This window comes from Erinaceus europaeus, chromosome 16 (genome assembly GCF_950295315.1).
Source record: "Erinaceus europaeus chromosome 16, mEriEur2.1, whole genome shotgun sequence".
NCBI classification, from domain to species: Eukaryota; Metazoa; Chordata; class Mammalia; order Eulipotyphla; family Erinaceidae; genus Erinaceus; species Erinaceus europaeus.
This window is the reverse complement of record NC_080177.1, coordinates 28,640,316-28,661,568: the sequence shown is the minus strand read 5'-3', so window position 1 is coordinate 28,661,568 and position 21,253 is coordinate 28,640,316. Positions and strand designations below refer to the sequence as shown.

General features: G+C 41.8%; 2 protein-coding genes across 2 annotated transcripts in view; both read left to right on the top strand.

Moving 5' to 3' along the window:
- MTHFD1 (methylenetetrahydrofolate dehydrogenase, cyclohydrolase and formyltetrahydrofolate synthetase 1) overlaps positions 1-4,101 on the top strand; it is a 62,013-nt gene extending 57,912 nt beyond the window's left edge. Inside the window, exons 27-28 of the mRNA XM_016191933.2 lie at positions 2,037-2,130; positions 3,782-4,101. Coding sequence (XP_016047419.1) covers positions 2,037-2,126 — 90 coding nt within the window. The 3' untranslated portion in view covers positions 2,127-2,130; positions 3,782-4,101. The remainder of the gene's footprint in view (positions 1-2,036; positions 2,131-3,781) is intronic.
- An 8,569-nt stretch (positions 4,102-12,670) lies between these two features.
- Positions 12,671-20,689, top strand: AKAP5 (A-kinase anchoring protein 5). Its single transcript, XM_060174855.1, has 2 exons — positions 12,671-12,904; positions 18,532-20,689. Exon 2 carries the CDS (start codon positions 18,770-18,772, stop codon positions 20,276-20,278), a length of 1,509 nt encoding a protein of 502 aa, XP_060030838.1. The 5' UTR covers positions 12,671-12,904; positions 18,532-18,769; the 3' UTR covers positions 20,279-20,689.
- The last annotated feature ends 564 nt before the right edge of the window (positions 20,690-21,253 follow it).

Sequence of the window (21,253 nt, the reverse complement as noted above, 5' to 3'; positions counted from 1 at the left end):
TCGGACCATTAGTGCCATCCTAAAGGTGCTAGTCCTGCCTTTCTCAGTGCTCATTGTGGAGCAGTGTCAATATATAACTAATCAATAGGCAGTGTCTTCAAAGCAGCATCCCCAGCCATTTTAAAAAGCAAGAGTCTGTGGCCAGGGAGATGGCTCAGTTGATAGAGTATAAGACAGAAGTTATGGGAGGGCTGGGCAGTAGGGCAGCGGTGTAAGCACACTTGGTGAAAAGTACACAGACCGGTCTAAGGATCGTGGTGAAACAGGTCTGCAGGTGTCTATCTTTCTCTTCCCCTCTCTGTCTTCCCCTCCTTTCTCCATTTCTCTCTGTCCAATCCAACAACAACAGGGCAATAAGGGCAACAAAAATGGGAGAGAAAAAAATGGCCAGGAGGAGTGGATTTGTAGTGCAGGCACCGAGCCCCAGCCATAATCCTGGAGGCAAAAAAAGACAGAAGTTTTATATGTATATTTATGTGAGGCCTTGGATTTGATCCTTGGCAACACATATAACTGAGCAGTAATATCAGTTATTTCCGTCATAAAATTGGTAGACCAGTCTTTTTTATTTATTTATTTTTTTAAAGACAGCCCTGTTATAATCATTAGTCCTTGGGATTTCTATAAATTAGCTTTTAGGGAGTCGGGTGGTAGCGCAGCAGGTTAAGCACAGGTGGTGCAAAAAAGCACAAGGATTGGCATAAGGATCCCAGTTCAAGCCACTGGCTTCCCACCTGCTGAGGACTCGCTTCACAGGCGGTGAAGCAGGTCTGCAGGTGTCTGTCTTTCTCTCCCCATCTCTGTCTTCCCCTCCTCTCTCCATTTCTCTCTGTCCTATCCAACAACATCAATAACTACAATAATAAAACAAGGGCAACAAAAGGGAATAAATAATAAAAAAATATGTTTTAAAAAAAAAAGAAATTCCCTTTTAATAGGAATCCCAAACCATTTCTCCAGGAACTTGAAAACTTGAATATTGTAGAAATATGTGTCATTCTTTCTACAGAAATCGTCCATGGCTACCAGTGTGTGTGTGTGTGGGGGGGGGGCAGTAGCTGTACTCTTGTCACCTTTGATGTGTATTGCTGAGACAGGACATAGAACAGAAAGCAAAACTGAAAAGTGGTCAGGCCCGTGAGTTTGCCTATAACCCAAATAGCAACTGCCCTTCAGCTTTAAGATGCACAACTAAAACAGTGTCACATTACAAGCCAGCTAGGACTGAGACATTTCCTAGTATAATCTAAATGATGTAACAGCCACTACTCTTAACGTCTTATAAGTGCTACTGGTATATTAAGCAGATTCAGAGTTTAGGATTCTATGTATTGATTCAAGGTATGGTGATCTCTCTTCTGTGTTTTGTATCTAAGTTCATATATGCATATACATGTGACCTTTTCATTTTAAAACTCTTTTCTGGCATTTCTCCTCTTTAGCAATTATCCACCCTCCCTTTCTTTTTATACATATTTATTTATTTATTATTGGATAGAGACAGAGGGGAAAAACACAGAGAGACACCTGCAGCTCTGCTTCACTACTCGTGAAGCTTTCCCTCTGCAAATGGACTTGAACCTGGGCTCTTGTGTACAGTAATGTATGTGCTTAACCCGGTGAGCCACCACCCAGCCCCCCACCCTCCCTTTCTTATGGAGGTCTGCTGTCTTGTAATAAACTTCCTCTTAATCCTTTCCTAGTAAATTCCTAGTAAATGAAATGCTGATAGTGCGCTCAGGGATTTCATGGTCTGGGCATGTGAGCACTCACCCTGTTTGGTGGCTGGCCCTGTGCTATCGACTGTGCTTTTCCCTTCTCTCTCTAAAAAAGTTGTTTTCTTTTTTTTTTAATTGTTTTATTTTAATATTTATTTATTTATTCCCTTTTGTTGCTTCCTGTTGTAGCTGTCAGTAAGGAAGAGGACAGGACTGGACATTTTGTTAGCAACCATAAAGTAATCAGTCTTTGTGCCTTGAGTGTTCTGAGAAGCAGGGGAAAAGGTTCGCTGTAACTTTGCTTTCTACATCTCCTAGATGAGCACAATGCCTGGGCTCCCTACTCGTCCATGTTTCTATGATATTGACTTAGATCCGGAAACTGAACAAGTGAATGGACTGTTCTAAATAAGTAAGTGTTTTAAACGTGTGTGTGTGTGTGTGTGTGTGTGTGTGTGTGTGTTTTAACAGTGGTTTATAAGATCACAGGGGTATAGTTTCCTAATGGTGAGAGTGTTTTCTTAATGAGGCATATTTTTGACTAATAGGCCTCCAAATAAAGTTATGAAAATATAGATTGTAATGCTTTCTTTCAAAACATCTCTGATGAGAGGGGCCATTTATAAGAGATGGCAGTAACCCATAAGCAAAATGTTTATATTCCAACATATTTTTGAAAGGGCATGGCTTCTCACAGAGATAGAGGAGAGACCTGCCACTGATGAACAGGGGCTGGAGTGGGTGCGTGACTGCAAGGGAGTCTGTTGGTTCTGCCGGCATACCAGAAGACTATGGCTTCCCAGCAGATAACACATTAGAAGCTGAAGGTGTGTATACTTTGAATAGGCATCTAGAAAGCAAGAGTTGAGTGAGTACCCCAGAAGTAGAAAAGAGGGAAAATAAGAAAGTGAGAATTAGATTGATCCTGTCTTCCTAGCGACAAGAGGATTGCAGACAATGGAGAAATCTCCCATTTCACAGGGAAAGGTGACTTTGCAATTGTACTTACACACTACCAGAGCTACCCAAATATTTCAGAGTCAGGTATATGCAAACTTGCCATTCTCACCTTATAGCTCTTCCTAAGAAGGTATCTAGCAATCTACTTTAGAAAGCAATGAGAAATAAACTTAAGAAAAAAAGAACCTGGTTTTCAGGAAACTGAATCCTGATCTGAAGAAACAGTAGTGAAGGGAGATCCTGAACAACTGCAGTGGGGTAGTTACAAATCCAATGTGGGACCAGTGTGTGAAGAACTTGAGAAAGAACTAGAGTGGCCAGGTGATAAAGAACACTTGCTACAATGCATAAGGACCTGGGTTCAACCCCTGGTCCCTGGCTGCAAGGGGGAAGCTTCATGAGTGCTGAAGCAGGTGTCTCTCTTTGCCGCTCTATATCCCTTTCCCATCTCAATTTCTCTGAGTCCTATCAAATTGAGAGAGGGAGAACAAAAAGGGGCAATGACCACCAAGTACAGTAGGTTTGCTCTGCATGTATGCTGAGCCCCAGCAGTGACCTGGGTTCAAGTTCCCTACACCCCATGCAAGGCGGGGGGGGGGGGGGTTTCCATGAATAGTAGAGCAGTGCTGGAGATGTCTCCTCTTAAAAATAAATAAATAAAACTAAAGGGAGAGTGAAAGTAAAACATGACTGCCAGGAGTGATAGAACTGTATAGGCACCAAGCTCCAGCAGTAAACCTGATGGAAGGAACAAGGGGAAGAATGTAAAAGCCCAGGTAGAAACAAACTATAATATCTAAACAACTGTGAGGATGGTAAGGGAGACCTTGTGTGCACTAAGCCTGTTGAAAATGTGTCTGCAATATAGGAAATGTCCCGGTTCATGTTTAGTCTGGCCTTAAAAGGTTTTCACACAGTCAGAATCTAAATACTGTATATTGTTTTTAAATTCTGTGACAAGATCCCAGAAGAGTTGGTTGTGGCAAAGCTGTAAATTAATAGCTTTTACAAGGCAAGAAAGCATTGGTTACAATGTGAAAGAAAGGAGGACACACATTGGTGCCTAGAAGAAATATTTATGTCTTGTTTCATTTTCTTTCTAGATTGTACATCTTCAGGAAGCTACTTTGAAATTTTGACCGATGTCTGTTTGGGCCTGCTGTCTATTAGGAAGTGTGGGAAAATCAAGCGAGGTCAACCTCTGCACTGAAGAGCTACTGAAATAGTGGGATAGGGGGGTCTCCAGAAGCCTTTTTTAGTCATAATTCTCATAACCTTTTTAGTCATAATTCTCATAACCTTTTTTAGTCATAATTCTCATAAATTAGAACATATCATGCACGTATATTTACAGAATTTCCATAAAATAAAAGGAACTAATGTTTGCAATCTCAGCGTTTAAGTATAAATTCTACTATTAAGAGACTGTGCTGTAATTGTTTTTAATCGGAGAAAATATTTCTTATACAAACTTTTATCCTGAATTAGCATAGAGTTCCCATTGATGCCACAGCCTCAGCACAATTTTTATTTAGTTAGTTAGTTTTTAATCTAGAGCACTACCCAGCTCTGCCTAGTGGTGGCACTGGGGGTTGAACCTGGGACCTTTGATGCCTTAGGCATAAAAATAACCACTATGCTATTTCCCCAGTTTAGCACTTTTGTTTTTAAAGTCTTTGGGAAGGATGTTTATATAGCACTAACCTACTCTGTGCTATCATCATTTATTGAGCTTCTAATATGTACCCCAGCTCTGTGACCTTACATAGAATATGAGTTCTGTTTGTTTGGGTTTGTTTTTTTTTTTTTAATTTATTTGTTTGTTTATTGTTGGATAGAGGCAGAGAGAAATTGAGAGGGGAGGGAGAGACAGAGAGAGACAGCCACAGCCCTGCGTCATCGCTTCAGAAGCTTTCAGGTGGGGACCTGGGGCTTGAAGCTTGGTCCTTGGGCACTGTGATGTGAACACTTAACCAGGTGTGTCACCTCCTTACCTTGTTTTTAATTTTCTTAATTTTTTAATTATCTTTATTGGATATAGACAGCCAGAAATCAAGAGGGAAGGGAGAGATAGAGGGAGAGAGACAGGAACACCTGCAGCCCTGCTTCACCACACAAAGCTAACCCTACACGTGGAGACTGGGAGCTGGAACCTGGGTCCTTGCACACTGTAACGTGTCCTCACCCAGGTGCGCCACCATCCGGCCCCTCTCTTTTTATTTTCTACCTCTGTTCTTATATCATTTTTTCCTCCGTGTTCTCCTTGTCTTCATACAATGGATCCTTCTAGGTGATGTTGCTTCCCCCGGGTGCTAAAGCTAAAGATGCATTCTGGGTTTCTTTGGTTTTGTTTTTGTTTTTTTTTCTAACTTTTATTCATAAAATGGAAACACTGACAAGACCGTAGGATAAGAGGTTTGTTAATATTTTTTTCCCTTTTGTTGCCTTTGTTGTTTTATTGCTGTAGTTATTATTGTTGTAGTTATTGATGTCATTGTTGGATAGGACAGAGAGAAATGGAGAGAGGAGGGAACGATAGAGAGGGGGAGAGAAAGATAGATACCTGCAGATCTGCTTCACTGCCAGTGAGGCAACTCCCCTGCAGGTGGGGAGCTGGGGGCTCGAACCGGGATCTACCTGCTGCACTACTGCCCAACCCCCAAGGTTTGTTATTTTTAATTCCCTGGACTTTAGTGTTGCAATGCAGTTTAACTCTTGAGAAAGAGAGAGAGATGATGGTGTTGTTTTGGTGAGTGTATGGAAAGAGGTCATGAGCACAGAGCCCCAGTTCTACCAGGCTTTGTGCAGTACCTAGCACATTGTACACATGATGTGGGCAGTTCCTGTTACATTATTCAGGCCCAGTCTGAAAACTTGCAGTGTTTCTGATGTTTATTTTGTGTTGCATGCCTCGTGCATGAATAATTTCAACCACTCCAGGGCAATTTTTTCATATAGATGAGGGGGGGGCGCACCACAGCACCAAGCTTCCCCAGGGGACCTGGGCCATGTGCATGGCAAGGTGGACCCTCCCTCTAACAGGCAAGCTCTCCCTAGTTCCACTGACTATTTTTTTTAAGTGTCCTATAAAATCTTATCTAGAGGTCTAGTGGTGGTGATGGGCCCAGTAGAGCACACACATTACCATGCATGAGGACCTGGGTTCCAGTCCCTGGTTCCCACCTGAAAGGGAGAAATTTCACCTGTTTCAGGTGTCTCTCCTTTCTCTTTCTCTCCCTCTCTCCTCCACCCCTCTCCTGCTGAAGAGAAGAAATGGTCACCAGGATCAGTGGAATTGTCATGAAGGCACTGACTCCCAGTGATAACTCTGGTATCAAAAGTAAATAAATAAGGGGACCAGGCAGTGGTGTATCCAGTTGAGTACACACATTACCGTGTGCAGGGATTCAGGTTCGAGCTTTCACACCCCACCTGCGGGGGTGGGGGGGTGGGGGTGGTGGTTCACAAGCAGTGAAGCAGTACAGTAGGTGTCTTATCTTTCTCCCTCTCAATTTCTCTCTGTCCTATCAAAGAAAAGAAAGAAAAAAGGTGGAGCTGGGCAGTGGTACACTCGGTTAAGCACACATCACCATGTTCAGGGATCTGGGTTAAAACCCCCGCTCCCCACTTGCAGGGAAGATACTTCACAAGCAGTAAAAAAAAAAAATCTGCAGATGTTTGTTTATCTTTCTCTCTCTCTCTCTCTCTCTCTCTCTCTATCTATCCCCCCCTTCTCTCAATTTATCTCTGTCCTTTCAAATAAAAATGAAATAGAAAAATAAGGAGTGGGTGGGGGAATTGCCATTAAGAGCATAGATTCATAGTGTTGGCACCAAACCCCAGTGATCATCCTGGTGGCAATAAAAATAAAAAGAAAAAGGAAGGGAGTCAGGTGGTAGTACAGTGGGTTAAGTGCAGGTGGTGCAAAGCACAGGGATCAGCGTAAGGATCCTGGTTCAAGCTCCCGGCTCCCCACCTGCAGGGGAGTCGCTTCACAAGTGGTAAAGCAAGTCTGCAGGTGTCTATCTCTCTCCCCCCCTCTCTGTCTTCCCCTTCTCTCTCCATTTCTTTGTCCTATCTCTGACATCAATAACAACAACAATAATAACTGCAACAAAACAGCAAGGGCAACAAAAGGGAGTAAATAAATAAATATTTAAAAAGAAAAGGAAAAATGACCACTAGGAATGGTGGATTCTTATTGCTAGCACTGAGCTCCAGTGATAACCTTGGTGGCACAGAAATAAGTAAACCTTAGAAATAAAATAGGGGGGAGTCGGGCGGTAGTGCAGCGAGTTAAACGCAGGTGGCGCAAAGCGCAAGGACCAGCATAAGGATCCCAGTTGGAGCCCCCAGCTCCCCACCTGTAGGGTCGTCGCTTCACAAGCAGTGAAGCAGGTCTGCAGGTGTCTCTCTCCACCTGTCTGTCTTCCCCTTCTCCATTTCTCTCTGTCCTATCCAATAACGATGACATCAGTAACAACAATAATAACTACAACAATAAAACAAGGGCAACAAAAGGGAGTAAATAAATATTTTAAAATAAATAAAGAAAATATAGGGCCAGGCAGTAGTACACTGGATTAAGCACACATAGTGCCAAGCACAAGGATCAGCACAAGGATCCTGGTTTGAGCCCTGGCTCCCCACCTGCAGGCGGGTCACTTCGCAAGTGGTGAGGCAGATCTGCAGGTGTCATATCTTCTTCTCCCCCTCTCTGTCCTCCCCTCCACTCTCTGTGCTATCCAACAACAACAATAATGTAAAAAAGATGGCCTCCAAGAGCAGTGGATTCATAGTGCAGGCACTGAGCCCCAGCAATAACCCTGGAGGCAATAAAATAAATCCCTATCTGGAAGAATCTGTGAGATAACTAACATGGAAGCCTGCCTGCTTTGTCATATATGTGATCCAGGTTCAAAATCTAGTCCCCACTACATAGGGGGAGACTTCAGTCCTGTGGTTTCTTTCCCTCTCCACTCTGACTCTTTCTATTTGAAAAAGTCATCCCAGAGCAGTGAAACATCTAGAATAGTATTTACTATTTAGTATTTACTTCAGATTGTGAGTAAGGGGAAGAAGTCAGATCTACAGATTATCTTAAAAATTTTAGGATCCCTGGTATCTTTTTTTTTTTTTTTTTTTTTTAAGAAAGGAGACATTAACAAAATCCTAGGATGGGGGAGTACAACTCCACACAATTCCCGCTACCCAATCTCCATATCCTATCCCCTCCCCAATAACTTTCCCATTCTCTATCTCTCTGGGAGCATGGGCCCAGGGTCGTTGTGGGTTGCAGAAGGTGGGAGGTCTGGTTTCTGGCATTGACTGGTCGATCCATACTCCCAGTCTGCCTCTCTTTCCCTAGTAGGGTGGGTCTCTGGGGAGGCGGAACTCCAGGACACATTGGTGGGAGATCCCTGATACTTATTTGATACAGTCTTGTTTTACCACTCATGAAGCTTTTCCCCTGCAGGTAGGGACCAGGGTTTTGAACCAGGGACCAAGTAGAAGTGTGCCTTCAGTAAATATTCAAGTGTTAACAAGGTTTCCTTTTCCACTTGACAATATATCTAGACACCTTACTACATCAGCATTTTGAGTTCCTTCTTTCTTATGTCTGTGTAGTAAACTTTTCTACCAATAACACCATTGCTTCATAGATTTTACTATCACAAATTATGTACCAGTGAATATTTCCATATTTTATGTATCTTTGCAACTTTGAATATCTCAGATTCCAAAGCCTCTACTTTTTAAAAAATGTTTATTCATTTATTCCCTTTTGTAGCCCTTGTTTTATTGTTGTAGTTATTATTATAGTTGTGATTGATGTCGTTATTTTTGGATAGGACAGAGAAATGGAGAGAGGGGAAGACAGGTGGAGAGAAAGACACCTGCAGACCTACTTCACTTGTGAAGCAACTCCCCTGCAGGTGGGGAGCCAGGGGCTCGAAGCGGGATCCTTCCCTGGTCCTTGTGTTTTGTGCCACCTATGTTTAACCCACTGCGCTACCGCCCGACTCCCAAGCCTCTACTTCTTACCATCATCTTCCTACAAATCAGCTTCTGCTAAGCTATATAGAAACGGACATTCCAAAGAGGCTGAGCAGGACACACCTGGTTAAAGACACATATTACAATGTGCAAGGACCTCAGTTCATACCCCCAGCGCCCACCTGCAGTGATAAAGTTTCAGAAGCAGTGCTACAGGTGTCTGTCTCTCTTCCCTTCCCTTTTGATTTCTCTGTCTCTATCCAATAAGTAAATAAAATACTTTTTTTTTTAGAAAAAAGAAATCAACATTCCACTTGTGAGGAGGGAAAACTCTGTTTCACTTCTCTTCAAAAAGAAAAGCGTTGACAGGAGGAAAAAAAAAAGATTAAGGAGACTACCGAGCAGTTACTGATAACACGGGTTTTTGTAAAGTTGATAAGGAAGGGGAGTGATATAGTAAGACATAAAGAACAGAAAAATGGGTCAGGCATTGGCACACTGGTTAAGTGCACACATTATAGTGTGCAAGGACCTGGGTTCAAGCCCCTGGTACCCACCTGCAGGTGGAAAACTTCACAACTGTTAAAGCAGGGCTGCAGGTGTCTGTCTCCCTGTACATCTCCCCATCCCCTCTCAATTTCTCTCTGTCTCTATCCAATAATAAATAAATAAGATCAAACAGTAACTGCAGATTAATTGAAGACCTGGATTCAAGATCCACAGAAACAGTGTTTAAGGGGCATATTATCAATAGTATGTGATGCTAGAGAAAATCCAAGGCCTTACCTTTATAGTCCTTCTAGATTGCTGAATCTGTCCCCCATTCCTACCCTCTTCTGGGTTGCTGGTACTGTCCCTCCCCACGCTCATATTTCTGTTAGATTGCTTCATCTCTATTCTGCCTGTCAGATGCTGTTGCTATGCTTTGAAGATATATATATATATATATGTATATATATATATATTCATAATTCAAAAGGGAAGGCAGTACTTATGTGTTGTCAAATAAAGAGGATTACAATAGAATTATTGTTGAGTTTGTTGGCTGGTGCAATCCTGGTGGTGGCAAGAACAGATCAAGCTACAGGAGGGAGAACTGGAGTCATACACCCAGGTAATAAAATGATGTATTCTAGTATCATGAAAAATTACAGGGGGCGAGGCAGGGTTGCACATAGTACCAAGCACAAGAACCCGGGTTCAAGCCCTCCTCCTCACCTGCAGGGTGTCCACTTCACAAGCAGTGAAGCAGGTCTGCAGATGTCTCTTTCCCTCTACCTCCCTGTCCTCTCTCAATTTCTATCAAAAAGAAAAAAAATCAAGATCAAGAATCAAAACAAAAGGGGGGGGGGGAATGGCCACCAGGAATGTTGGATTTGTAATGCCAGTACCGAGCTTTAGCAATAACCAGATGGCAATAAAAAAAAAAAAAAAAAGATAAGGAAAATTACAGCAATGTATTTTAAGTATTATCTCTATGTGTGCTGGTAGTGATGGAGGTTGGGGATGAGTTGTTTGTAATATATCTTAAGAAAGCTACCTTTTAGTCAGGCTGTAGCGCAGCGGGTTAAGCGCAGGTGGCGCAAAGCACAAGGACCAGCATAAGGATCCCGGTTCGAACCCCAGTTCCCTTTTCATTGGTTTTGTTGATGTGTGTATGTGTGTGTGTCCTATCTTCTGTCTTCGTCTTGATAAGCTCATTTTATTTTTGCTTGGATTAATGCAAGCACCCAGATTTGCTAGATTTGAGAAATGTTGGATCTCATTTAGTAGTATGCAACTCTGTTGGTTATGAGTTGCATGTGTTTCTTTCAACTTAATTCAAAACTGACAGTAAACAAGGTCAGCAGCTTATGGGGATAAAAAAATGCTATTTGCAAAGATGAGTGTTCACTGAATGAACAAAGCTAACTTGAATCCTTAAATACAATTAAGCCAGATGCTTATGGATTTTCCGATTTTACAGCTCTTTAACTTTTTATTCATAAATTTAAGACCTTAACAGTGTAGCTTCATTTTTGCTACTGTGTCCTGAGAGTTCTTTCCTTAGTAAGTCACGATGGAGGCCACAGAATTTTACAAGTGTAAAGCATATTCTTTGAAAAGTATCCAAAAATGGATAAATGAGGTGTACCACCCCAAAGATCATGATCCCATCGAAGAAAGGAGAGAAGACAGAAAGAGAAGCTACTATTTCTCTCATCCTGGATTAATCTCTTAGATTTTTTTAAGAGCTGTTGATATTGGGATGTAATAAATATTTTAAAGTTAAAAAAAAAAGGATAAATGTAACAACTGCTTTTCAGTTACATTTTCACCCTAGTAGGTACATATGGATGGTATGCCTGGAAGGAGGTAGAAGAGTAGGCAGGATTGTGCATCTTGCAGGATTTTACAACTGGAAATCGAAAGAATGCCTTTGTAGCTACTATTAAACCTACCACCTCGGGAGTCAGGCGGTAGTGCAGCGGGTTAAACGCAGGTGGCGCAAAGTGCAAGGCCCAGCATAAGGATCCCCAGTTCAGGCCCGACTCCCCACCTGCAGGGGAGTAACTTCACAAGCAGTGAAGCATGTCTGCAGGTATCTATCTTTTGCTCCCCCACTCTGTCTTCCCCTTCTCTCCATCTATCTCTGTCCTATTCAACAATGACGACATCAGTAACAACAATAAAACAAGGGCAACAAAAGAGAATAAATTTTTTTTTAATTTTAATTTATAAAAAAAAAACAAAACCCTAACACCTCATCTTGGATGGAACTTGAAGGAATCATGTTAAGTGAGATAAGCCAGAAAGAGAAGGATGAATGTGGGATGATCTCACTCATAGAAGTTGAAAAATAAGAACAGAAGGCAACACACAAAGTAGAACTTGAACTGGGTTTGATGTATTACACCCAAGTGAAAGATGCAGGGAGGGGGCGGGGGAGTTCTGGTGCATGGTGGTGATGGAGCTCAGAAACACACCACCTTTCATGGGGTATACAATTGTACTTTACATGTACAAGGAAATGCTGCTGGTATTTACCTGTATAGTTAGCAACTTGTTTAGATAAAGTCCAGAAAAAACGTATGAAAATACACAACCTTGTGGCCAGGAAGGTGGCACAGAGTTAAGAGTTCAGGGCTTACATGCAAAAAATGCAAAGTTTAAGACTTAGTACCACATATGCTGAGGTGATGATCTGGTGTCCTCTCTCTGTGTCTCTCTTTCTGGTAAGTAGATAAGTAAAGCAGGGAGAAAGAATGCTGTTTGTGCCCTAATTGGAACTAGAATTGTGAGGAAAGCCATCGCCTGTTCACCCCAGAGTCCCACCACTGTACTTTGGGAGAGACAGGGTTAAACAGACATCAAGGAATATCCTGAGAAGAAACATGAGTACCTTTGTGGGCTATCTTAGCTTTCTTGATTTCTTTCTGTCTCTATCCAATAAGATAAAAATAAAAATTAAAAAAATATATATGAATGGAATGGGTCCTTCTGATCTGCCGGCATGGATGTTGGGGCATGGGGGGGGGGGTGTTGGGGTGTTGGGCAAGTTTTGGCATTTCAATTTTAATTCAGTATGCAATTCTCTCTAAACACGGAAGTTCACACTCTACCCAGTTTTAAATCCTGCTTTAAAAAAAAACAAAAGTCTTGTGGTCTGGGAGGTAGCACAATGGATAAAGCATTGGACTGTCAAGCATGAGGTCCCGAGTTCAATCCCCAGCAGCACATGTACCAGAATGATGCCTGGTTCTTTCTCTCTCCTACATTTCTCATTAATAAATAAAAAAATATTTAAAAAAAAAAAGTCTGCGGTGACTTTAAATATTCGAGGTTGGGGGAGGTCTATAATGAGGCTGCTTATCTAAAATTTAAAACCAGATTTTGCTACATTGCATTTCAAAATGCGGAGCTCACTACCTGGGCCCCCTCCCCACCTACAGGCCCTCCGTGATCCCCACGCCGGGGTCCGGATGCTAGCGTGCCCCCGGGCATCTGAGCCCACTCTGGGCGAGTATCTCGCAGGTGGCCCTCCAGGTCCCCGCGCTGGCCCCGCCCCGACCCCGCCCGCTCCGCGCGTATTGGTGCCGCGGGCTGTCGGTCCCGGCGCTTTGAGGAGGGGGCGCAGCCGGGCTGCGGTCCCTCTGCAGAGGGCTGCTGGCTTCGGGTGTGACCGCGGCTTCCTGGGAGAAGGACCCCGACAGCGCCCCCCTCGACCTGTGCAGCAAGGGCGGCCAAGAGTAAGAACAGGAGGGTGGGAGTCGGAGGTGGAGGAAGAGGGTCTCTGCTGGTGGCCATCTGGGTGGCAGAGTGGTTGTGGGGGGTGCCGGCGAACACTGGGAATCTGCACTCCCAAGCCCCCTGCCTCGAGGGCCAGGCAGAGAGAGAGAACTAGGAAGGTCGTTTATCCGCAGTCATTTCCTCCTGGGTGACCCTCGAGCTCTACCCACCTACCCTCTCCGCCCGCCCGCGGTGCAGCTCATGCTAAGTATGATTGTCCGAAGCTTTAATTTTTCTCCTTTTTTGCTCATTTTTTTCCCTTCGGGTAGGGGGGAGTTATGATTTTTGGATTTCTGGCGATCATAATTTTGCAGATAGCTGGGTTATCTGTTCCACGCCCCCGGCACTTTCCTTTTTGAGTACTTTATTCTGCGCTCTAGCTCTTGCCATAAAGCGCTTGAAGCCAGCCTGAGAGATTCCTCCCTCCTGGAGGAAGCTTCGGAGTTCACATCTGGCGATGAGAGATGGGCGGTTTTCGTCAGGAAATGGTTGCTCTTTGCCTTGACCCTCCTCTTCTCAAGGGGGGGTAGGGTGGGGAAGGGGTATGTTTTGTGGCATTAGATTTACGATTTTATCAGAAAATGACAACAGGGATTTTAAGATTCCTGAGACGTTAAAACTAACTGATTAAGGAGGAATCAGTTGCAGACTATCATTCTGAAAAGTTTTTAATGTTTGTGCATTTTCTCCATCTCAATCAAGTGTTTGGGCATTTGTTTTTATTTCTGTTGCATGATGTACACTTTTTAAAAAATATTTTTCTTTTTCTTTTTTATATTTATCTATTCCCTTTTGTTGCCCTTGCTTTATTGGTGTAGTTGTTGTTGTTGTTGTTGGATAGGACAGAAAAATGGAGAGAGATGGGGAAGACAGAGAGGGGGAGAGAAAGATAGACATCTGCAGACCTGCTTGTGAAACGACTGCCCTGCAGGTGGGGAGCCAGGGGCTGGAACTGGGATCCTTCTGTGAGTCCTCCCACTGCACTACTGCCCGACTCCCTGCATGATATACACTTAAGTGAGTTTCTTAAGCTGGTGTCTTTTGGGTAAGCCAAATCAGTTTCACAGTCCTAAACATGATCTAATATCAGTATATATGTCCATCCTCTAGCTAACAAAAAATGCTCGGGTGCTAAGAACACACAATATGTAAGTCTTCGAGCTAGTGTAGAGGTACAGGACACTAAGATGCTCATGTTTTAGTCCAGTCGTTATTCTACAGTGACTTTTTCTTTCTGTCAGAGGCATGGTGTGTGAAACACTCAACTTAAGTGAATATTTACTTACATCATAAGATGACTTTCAGAGTTATATTTCCCTGTAGTTCACAGAATCAAGAGTTACCCAATTAAATCTTTTTTTATAATATATTTATAAAATAGAAACACTGAAAAGACCATAGGATAAGAGGGGTACAATTCCCGCCACCAGAGCTCCATATCCCATCCCCTCCCCTAATAGTCTTCCTATTCTTTATACCCAATTAAATCTCAAGCAGTAACAGAGCCACATAAAAAACAGCTCAAAGAGGTGGGAGAGATAGTATAATGGTTATGCAAAGAGACTCTCATGCCTGAGGCTCCAAGGTCTCAGGTTCTATCTCTCATATCACCATAAGCCAGAGCTGAACAGTGCTCTGGTTTAAAAAGAAAAAGACAATTGCATTTGGGGGGCTAGAACATAATGGTCATGAGAGACTCATCCCCGAGGCTGCAAGGTCCTGCTTTAATCCCCAGCACCACCATGAACCAGAGCTGAGCAGTTAATAATAATAATCAGCTCAAGGAAAAGAATCCCTTTGCCTATTTTAGGATATTCATCAACTAAAATTCATAGGGTATTTGTGATATGATCACCTCTCATCTGTTTACTGTTATTACTGTATCATTGTAGATTAGGTTGTTTCTTTCCTAAAAAGGAGAAGATACCATGAAGATGGGCTCTACAGCTCCCAGTTAACTTTTTCAGATCAAGAGGGAGGGAGGGAGGAGGAGAGAAAGAGGAGGAAGAGAAAGAGAAGGAAATAAGGCGCAGCACCTGAGCTGCCTTCAGTGAAGGGGGGGCTGGGTTCCAACCTGGATCATGCACATGGCAAAAGAGTGTAGATCAGTTATATAAAATACATCTTTACATTTATGAGTAACCAACAATTTTCCAATCATACAGTTTATCAGTTTCATAATTTACTTTCTCATTAATTCCAGAATACACACACAGATGTCAAAAACCTGATTTTAAAATCAAAGAAACAAAATAGTAAGGACTCATTCTAATTGTTCCGCTTTAAATTGGTGGGCTCCCTTCTGCTAAAATGACCACTAAACACTTTTTTTTTAATTGATTACTCCAAAGAATTCATTTTGTGATGAAATTTTTACGGCCAGTTTCAGAGAATGGGCTTCAGAAATAGGCAGTCTTGGATCAGTAAGACTGCTCCCCTGGATAGTGTGCTTGCTCTGTTGTCCACTGTGCCTAGATTCAAGGTAGGCCCCCACCTTACTGAAGGAAGCTTTCTCTGGTGCTGTAGTGTCTTTCTCTCTTTAAAAAAAAAATTGGGGGGGGGGTCAGGCGGTGGCGCAGTGGGTTAAGCGCATGTGGCGCAAAGCGCAGGGACCGGCGTAAGGATCCCGGTTCGAGCCCCCGGCTCCCCACCTGCAGGGGAGTCGCTTCACAGGCGGTGAAGCAGGTCTGCAGGTGTCTATCTTTCTCTCCCCTTCTCTGTCTTCCCCCCTCTCTCCATTTCTCTTTGTACTATCCAACAACGAATTGCCTCAACAAGGGCAATAATAATAACCACAACGAAACTACAACAAGGGCAACGAAAGGGGGGAAAAAATGGCCTCCAGGAGCGGTGGATTCATGGTGCAGGCACCGAGCCCAGCAATAACCCTGGAGGAGGAAAAGAAAAAAAATTTTTTTTTTAATGTTAACTTGGAATGGTAATGACAGAAAAGAAAAGGGGAATGAGGAAGATAGCATAATGGTTATGAAAACCAACTCTCATAACTGAGGCTCCAAAGTCCCAAGTCCCAGGTTCAGTCCCCGACACCACCATAAACCAGAGCTGAGGAGTGCTCTGGCAAAAAAAAGAATAGAAAAGAAATAGGAGAGGGGCCAGGCAGTGATGGTCCTGATTAAGAGATCACACTACAATGTGCAGGGACCCAGATTCAGGTCCCTGGCTCCCACCTGCAGGGGGAAAGCTTCACAAGTGGTGAAGCAGGGCTGTAGGTGTCTGCTGTTTCCCTCTTTATCTTCTCCTCCCCTTTCAGTTTCTCTCTGTCTCTATCCAATAATAATTAAAAAGAAGAGAAAAGAAAGAAAAAAAAAGGAGGAAGGAAAGGGGCCTAGAGAGATAGCATAATGATTATGCAAACAATTTTAATGCCTGAAACTCTGAAGTCGAGGTTCAATCCTTGGCACTGTCATAAGCCAGAGTTTAACAGTACTCTAGTGGGGGTAGGGGGGAATTAGTGTGTGTGTGTGTGTGTGTGTGTGTGTGTGTGTGTGTGTGTGTAAGAAACAGGCAATCTTGGGCTGAATCTAAGTTCGGTTATCAAGCTGTGTATTCTGCAGCAAGTTACTTAACCCCTTTAAGTCTGAGTTTCTTCTGCAGATGGTGACGATACCACCACCTACTCACTTTGAGGAGTGTTAGAGATGTATGTATATATGCTTATTGTGATGAAAGGTTTGAACAGCAGATACCTAGAAACAAAAATGTTAAAATTATATAACTAAATATAAGAATGAAGAATGACACTAATGTTCCATTTTCCAAGAGTCTATATGGAAAGTAGCACCTCCTTGATAGAATACATTTTTAGATCAGGAGCCTTATGGTATAGTGGAAAAAACACTGGCAAGTCAGCCTGAGATCTAACTCTGGCTCTGACCTTATCTAACTTTGTAGCTTTTGGCTGGCCAATAGCCCCTTCTAAAATTCAGTTTCCTGCTCTGACTGGGTTTGAATGATTCTAAATAATATCTAAGGGCCTTTGCAGCTTCAGAATTCTTCATTGTATGTATAAAGACTATACTAGTTGCACATCACTCTGGCCTTCACTGCTTTATTGTTGTTTGCTATCTTGCAATTCAGAGTCATAAATTACATATATATATACAGCACAACTAGAGAATTGATAAAAATAATAGAAAATATGCAAGTAACCCAAAGCACTGAAACTTTCTTAACAGGGCAAAGGCAACTTCTGTTTTAAAGAGAAATATATACACACATACATAGTTTTTTTTTTTTTAACCTATAGGATTATTGCTGGGGCTCTGCCTGCACCATGAATCCACTGCTCCTGGAGGCCATTTTTCCCCCTTTGTTGCCCTTGTTGTGGTTATTATTGTTGTTGTTGATGTCGTTCGTTGTTGAATCTGACAGAGAGAAATGGAGAGAGGAGGGGAAGACAGAGAGGGGGAGAGAAAGACAACTGCAGACATGCTTCACTGCCTGTGAAGCGACTCCCCTGCAGGTGGAGCCAGGGGCTCGAACCGGCATCCTTCTACTAGTCCTTGTGCTTTGTGCCACTTGCGCTTAACCTGCTGCACTACTGCCCAACCCCCAACATATATAATTTTTGGAAAATATTTATCTATTGGATTTAAACAGAGAGAAACTAAGATGGAAGGGGAAAATAAGAGAGGTCGAGAGAAAGAGATAGATACCTGCAGCACTGCCCCACCACTCATGAAGCATTTCCCCCCTGAAGGTGGGGACCAGGGACTTGAACCCAGTGCTCTCAACCAAGTGTGCCACTACCCAGCCCCAAAACATACATAGTTTTAAAAAATTTTTTTTTAAAAAATATTTATTTTCCTTTTTTGTTGCCCTTGTTTTTTTATCATTGTTATGGTTATTATTATTGTTACTGATGTTGTTGCCAGATAGGATAGAGAAAAATGGAGAAAGGAGGGGAAGACAGAGAGGGGGAGAGAAAGATAGACACTTGCAGACCTGCTTCACTGCCTGTGAAGGGACCCCTCTGCAGGCGGGGAGCCGGGGTTGGGATCCTTACACCAGTCTTCTGTCGAGTTTCATGCCATGTGTACTTAACCCACTGTGCTACAGCCCGACCCCCACATATATAGTTTTTAATTGAAGTAGCATATTGGTTTATAACACTCTTAAGTTTCAGGAGTACAGCTTCACATCTCATCAAATATATATACTATATCACACCCCCCACCAAAGTTCTAATTACCATCCACCACCATCCAGCTGACCCTACTCACTACTCCTCCCAACTCCAACTCTTTTTCTCCTAGCAACCACCGTTCTGCCATCAGAAATTTAAGGCCTTGCATTTCTTTTTATTTCTTTCTGTTTTGTTTTTCTTCTTTATAGTCCTCATATAAGTCCAAATCATACAGCATTTATCTAACTTATTTCACTTAGCATTACTCCTTCAAGATCTGTCCATGTCACAAATATCAGTATTTCATCTTTAATGCCTGAGAATAAACCCCAGCTCAGTATGGGAAGCAAGCCTAACAGAATTACAGACATGCAAATGAAAAGTCTGTATAGAAAACATTAAGTTAGTAAAATAAAATACTACTCTCTTTTCTCTCATCAGGTTGACCTTTAAATAGAACCAAAGTCTATCCAGTAGAGGGCTTTCATGAAGGAATTACAGAAATATGGGTAACAGGAAATCTAGTCATTTTTACCTTGGAGAGAACATCTAAAACAACTGCATTGAATAAGACAAAGGGGTGAATATATCTGGAAGAAATTTTACCTTGTATATTTTTTGCCCACTTTTTTTGGTCATAAAAGTTTGCTAAAGAAGAAATAATACAGTTTTCTACTGAATGAAGGAGTGTAGAGTAAAAATGGATACCACTGCTTCTGAAATTCAAATAGAAAGCAAGAATGAGAAGGAAACTGCAGAAGTTAGTCCTCAGGATGAAAGACATGAGGGGGAAACTTCCATGCTTTGTTTCAAGCGAAGGAAGAAAGCAGCCAAAGCAATGAAAATCAAAGCTGACTCTAGCACTGCTGCTGTGGCAAAGAAGGATCCCCCCAAAACAGGAGTGCCTGATCAGTCACAGCCCCCAGGGGGGACCTGGACCTCATTCAAACGTCTGGTAACACACAAAAAAAGGTCAGATTCTTCAAAGAAGCTTAAATCCAGTGAGGCTGAGTTGCAACCTGAAATCAATGCTGAAGATGCTGATCTTCCTAAGAAAAGAACAAGATCCAGACTTAAGATTCCCTGTATAAAATTCTCAAAAGGGGAGAAGAGAAGTCATCATTCCAAAATTAAAGAAGATTCTGACTGCAACATCAAAGTCGAGGGAGAGACTAAAAATCTAGTTAGAAAAATTCCGACTCAGCCAGATGACCAGGTGACAAAGCCCAAGTCAATTCAGCATATAAATGAAGATGCCTCACGAAAAGATGGTAATGAGGTCTGTGAATCAGATGTGAGCAACAGCATAACTTCTGGAGAGAAAGTAATTTCAGTAGAACTTGGATTAGATACAGGGTACTCTACTATTCAAACAGAAACTCAAATCCTTGAAAAGGATATTGAAACAAACGAGGAAAAACAAAGAGTTCAACTTCAGCAAGCAAATCCACCTGAAACTTCAGAAACAGAACACAAACCACCAATGTTTTCGGATGTTCCTCCCTCACCCATAGTCCCAGATCAACAAATTACAGAAGTCAGAAGGAATATCCCAGAAAGTGGACCAATTTGGAAAGACCATGAAAGTAGAGAGGTTATAGCTGAAGAGAGTAAGCCAAAACACCCTGAACTGAGTCAGGAATCAGATGTTAAGGAAAATGAGATCAATACAGAGAAACCCAAGCCAAAACACACTGAACTGAGTCAGGAATCAGATGTTAAGGAAAATGAGATCAATACAGAGAAACCCAAACCAAAACACCCTGAACTGAGTCAGGAATCAGATGTTAAGGAAAATGAGATCAATACAGAGAAACCCAAGCCAAAACACCCTGAACTGAGTCAGGAATCAGATGTTAAGGAAAATGAGATCAATACAGAGAAACCCAAGCCAGAAGAAAACAAAAGAATGGAGCCAATTGCTATTATTATTACAGACACTGAAATCAGTGAATTTGATGTTAAGAAATCTAAAAATGTCCCTAAGCAATTTTTAATTTCAATTGAAAATGAGCAAGTAGGGATTTTTACAAATGATAGTGGCTTTGAGGGTAGAACTTCAGAATATGAAACACTCTTAATGGAAACTGCTTCTTCTCTTGTGAAGAATGCTATCCAGTTGTCTATAGAACAGCTGGTTAATGAAATGGCCTCTAATGATAATAAAATAAACAACCTTTTACAGTGACTTAATTGTCATATAATGGAAAGAAGAATGAATAATGAATTATTTTACCTGTATGTGGCATTTCTTATTCCATAGCAAGAGACTTATCATCTCTTGAATTTCAAGGTACAATTTTAAATACAGAAGTGCTAAAGAATTCATCAGGTTTATTAAAAACCCTCCCTAACCACTGAAATGCAGTTATTCACTTCTGGATTGAATGAAGTCAGGACAAATTGCAATGCAAAGTGACATATAGGGAGTTGCTAAAATGACAAGTGGAGACTGGGGTGCTTGAGATAAAGATGTATTTACTGAGCACTTATAGTGCATAAGCTCTTTAAGGTTCTCTGATGTCACAAAGCATGGTTATCTTATAACGGTTCAACCCTGTGTATAACGGTTAACATTGCATTCAGTTGTTGTTTTTTTTTAACTTTTTTACAACAAAATTTTCTGTTGTTTAAAATGGTGAATAAGGTGAGATATTTTTGTGAATATGTGATTTATAGTTTATTATATTCCTAGGCAGTAATATTCCCTCAAAATTAATTGCATTGTCTCATTTTCAGCAGTGGGCAAAATGTGTATTTGAATTAAACATGAATTGTTTTTGTTTGTTTGTTTAGTCTTACTCAAGTCCCTTACAAAAGCCATTAACAAATTCCTTCAGACAGACAAATAATTGTCATGTACAAAGTTATAGAAGCAGGGTGTATATTTTCCCCATCTTTCTTCTTCCTCAGACCTTTATAAATCTATTTGTCTGCTAAAAAAATGAAAACAGTAGCAAAAATAACAGTAAAAAAAAAGTGGGCTATTATTTTCCATCCAAGAGAAAGCAAACTTCCCAAATAAAAAAATTATCACAGATAACAGAATCCATTTTGCAAGATTACTTCTCTGAGGACTATATTCATCAACCTCTCCTCAAAGAAAGAAGAGTATATCCAAATCCTGCTTGCAGTAAAAATTCCTAGGAAATCATAATAATTC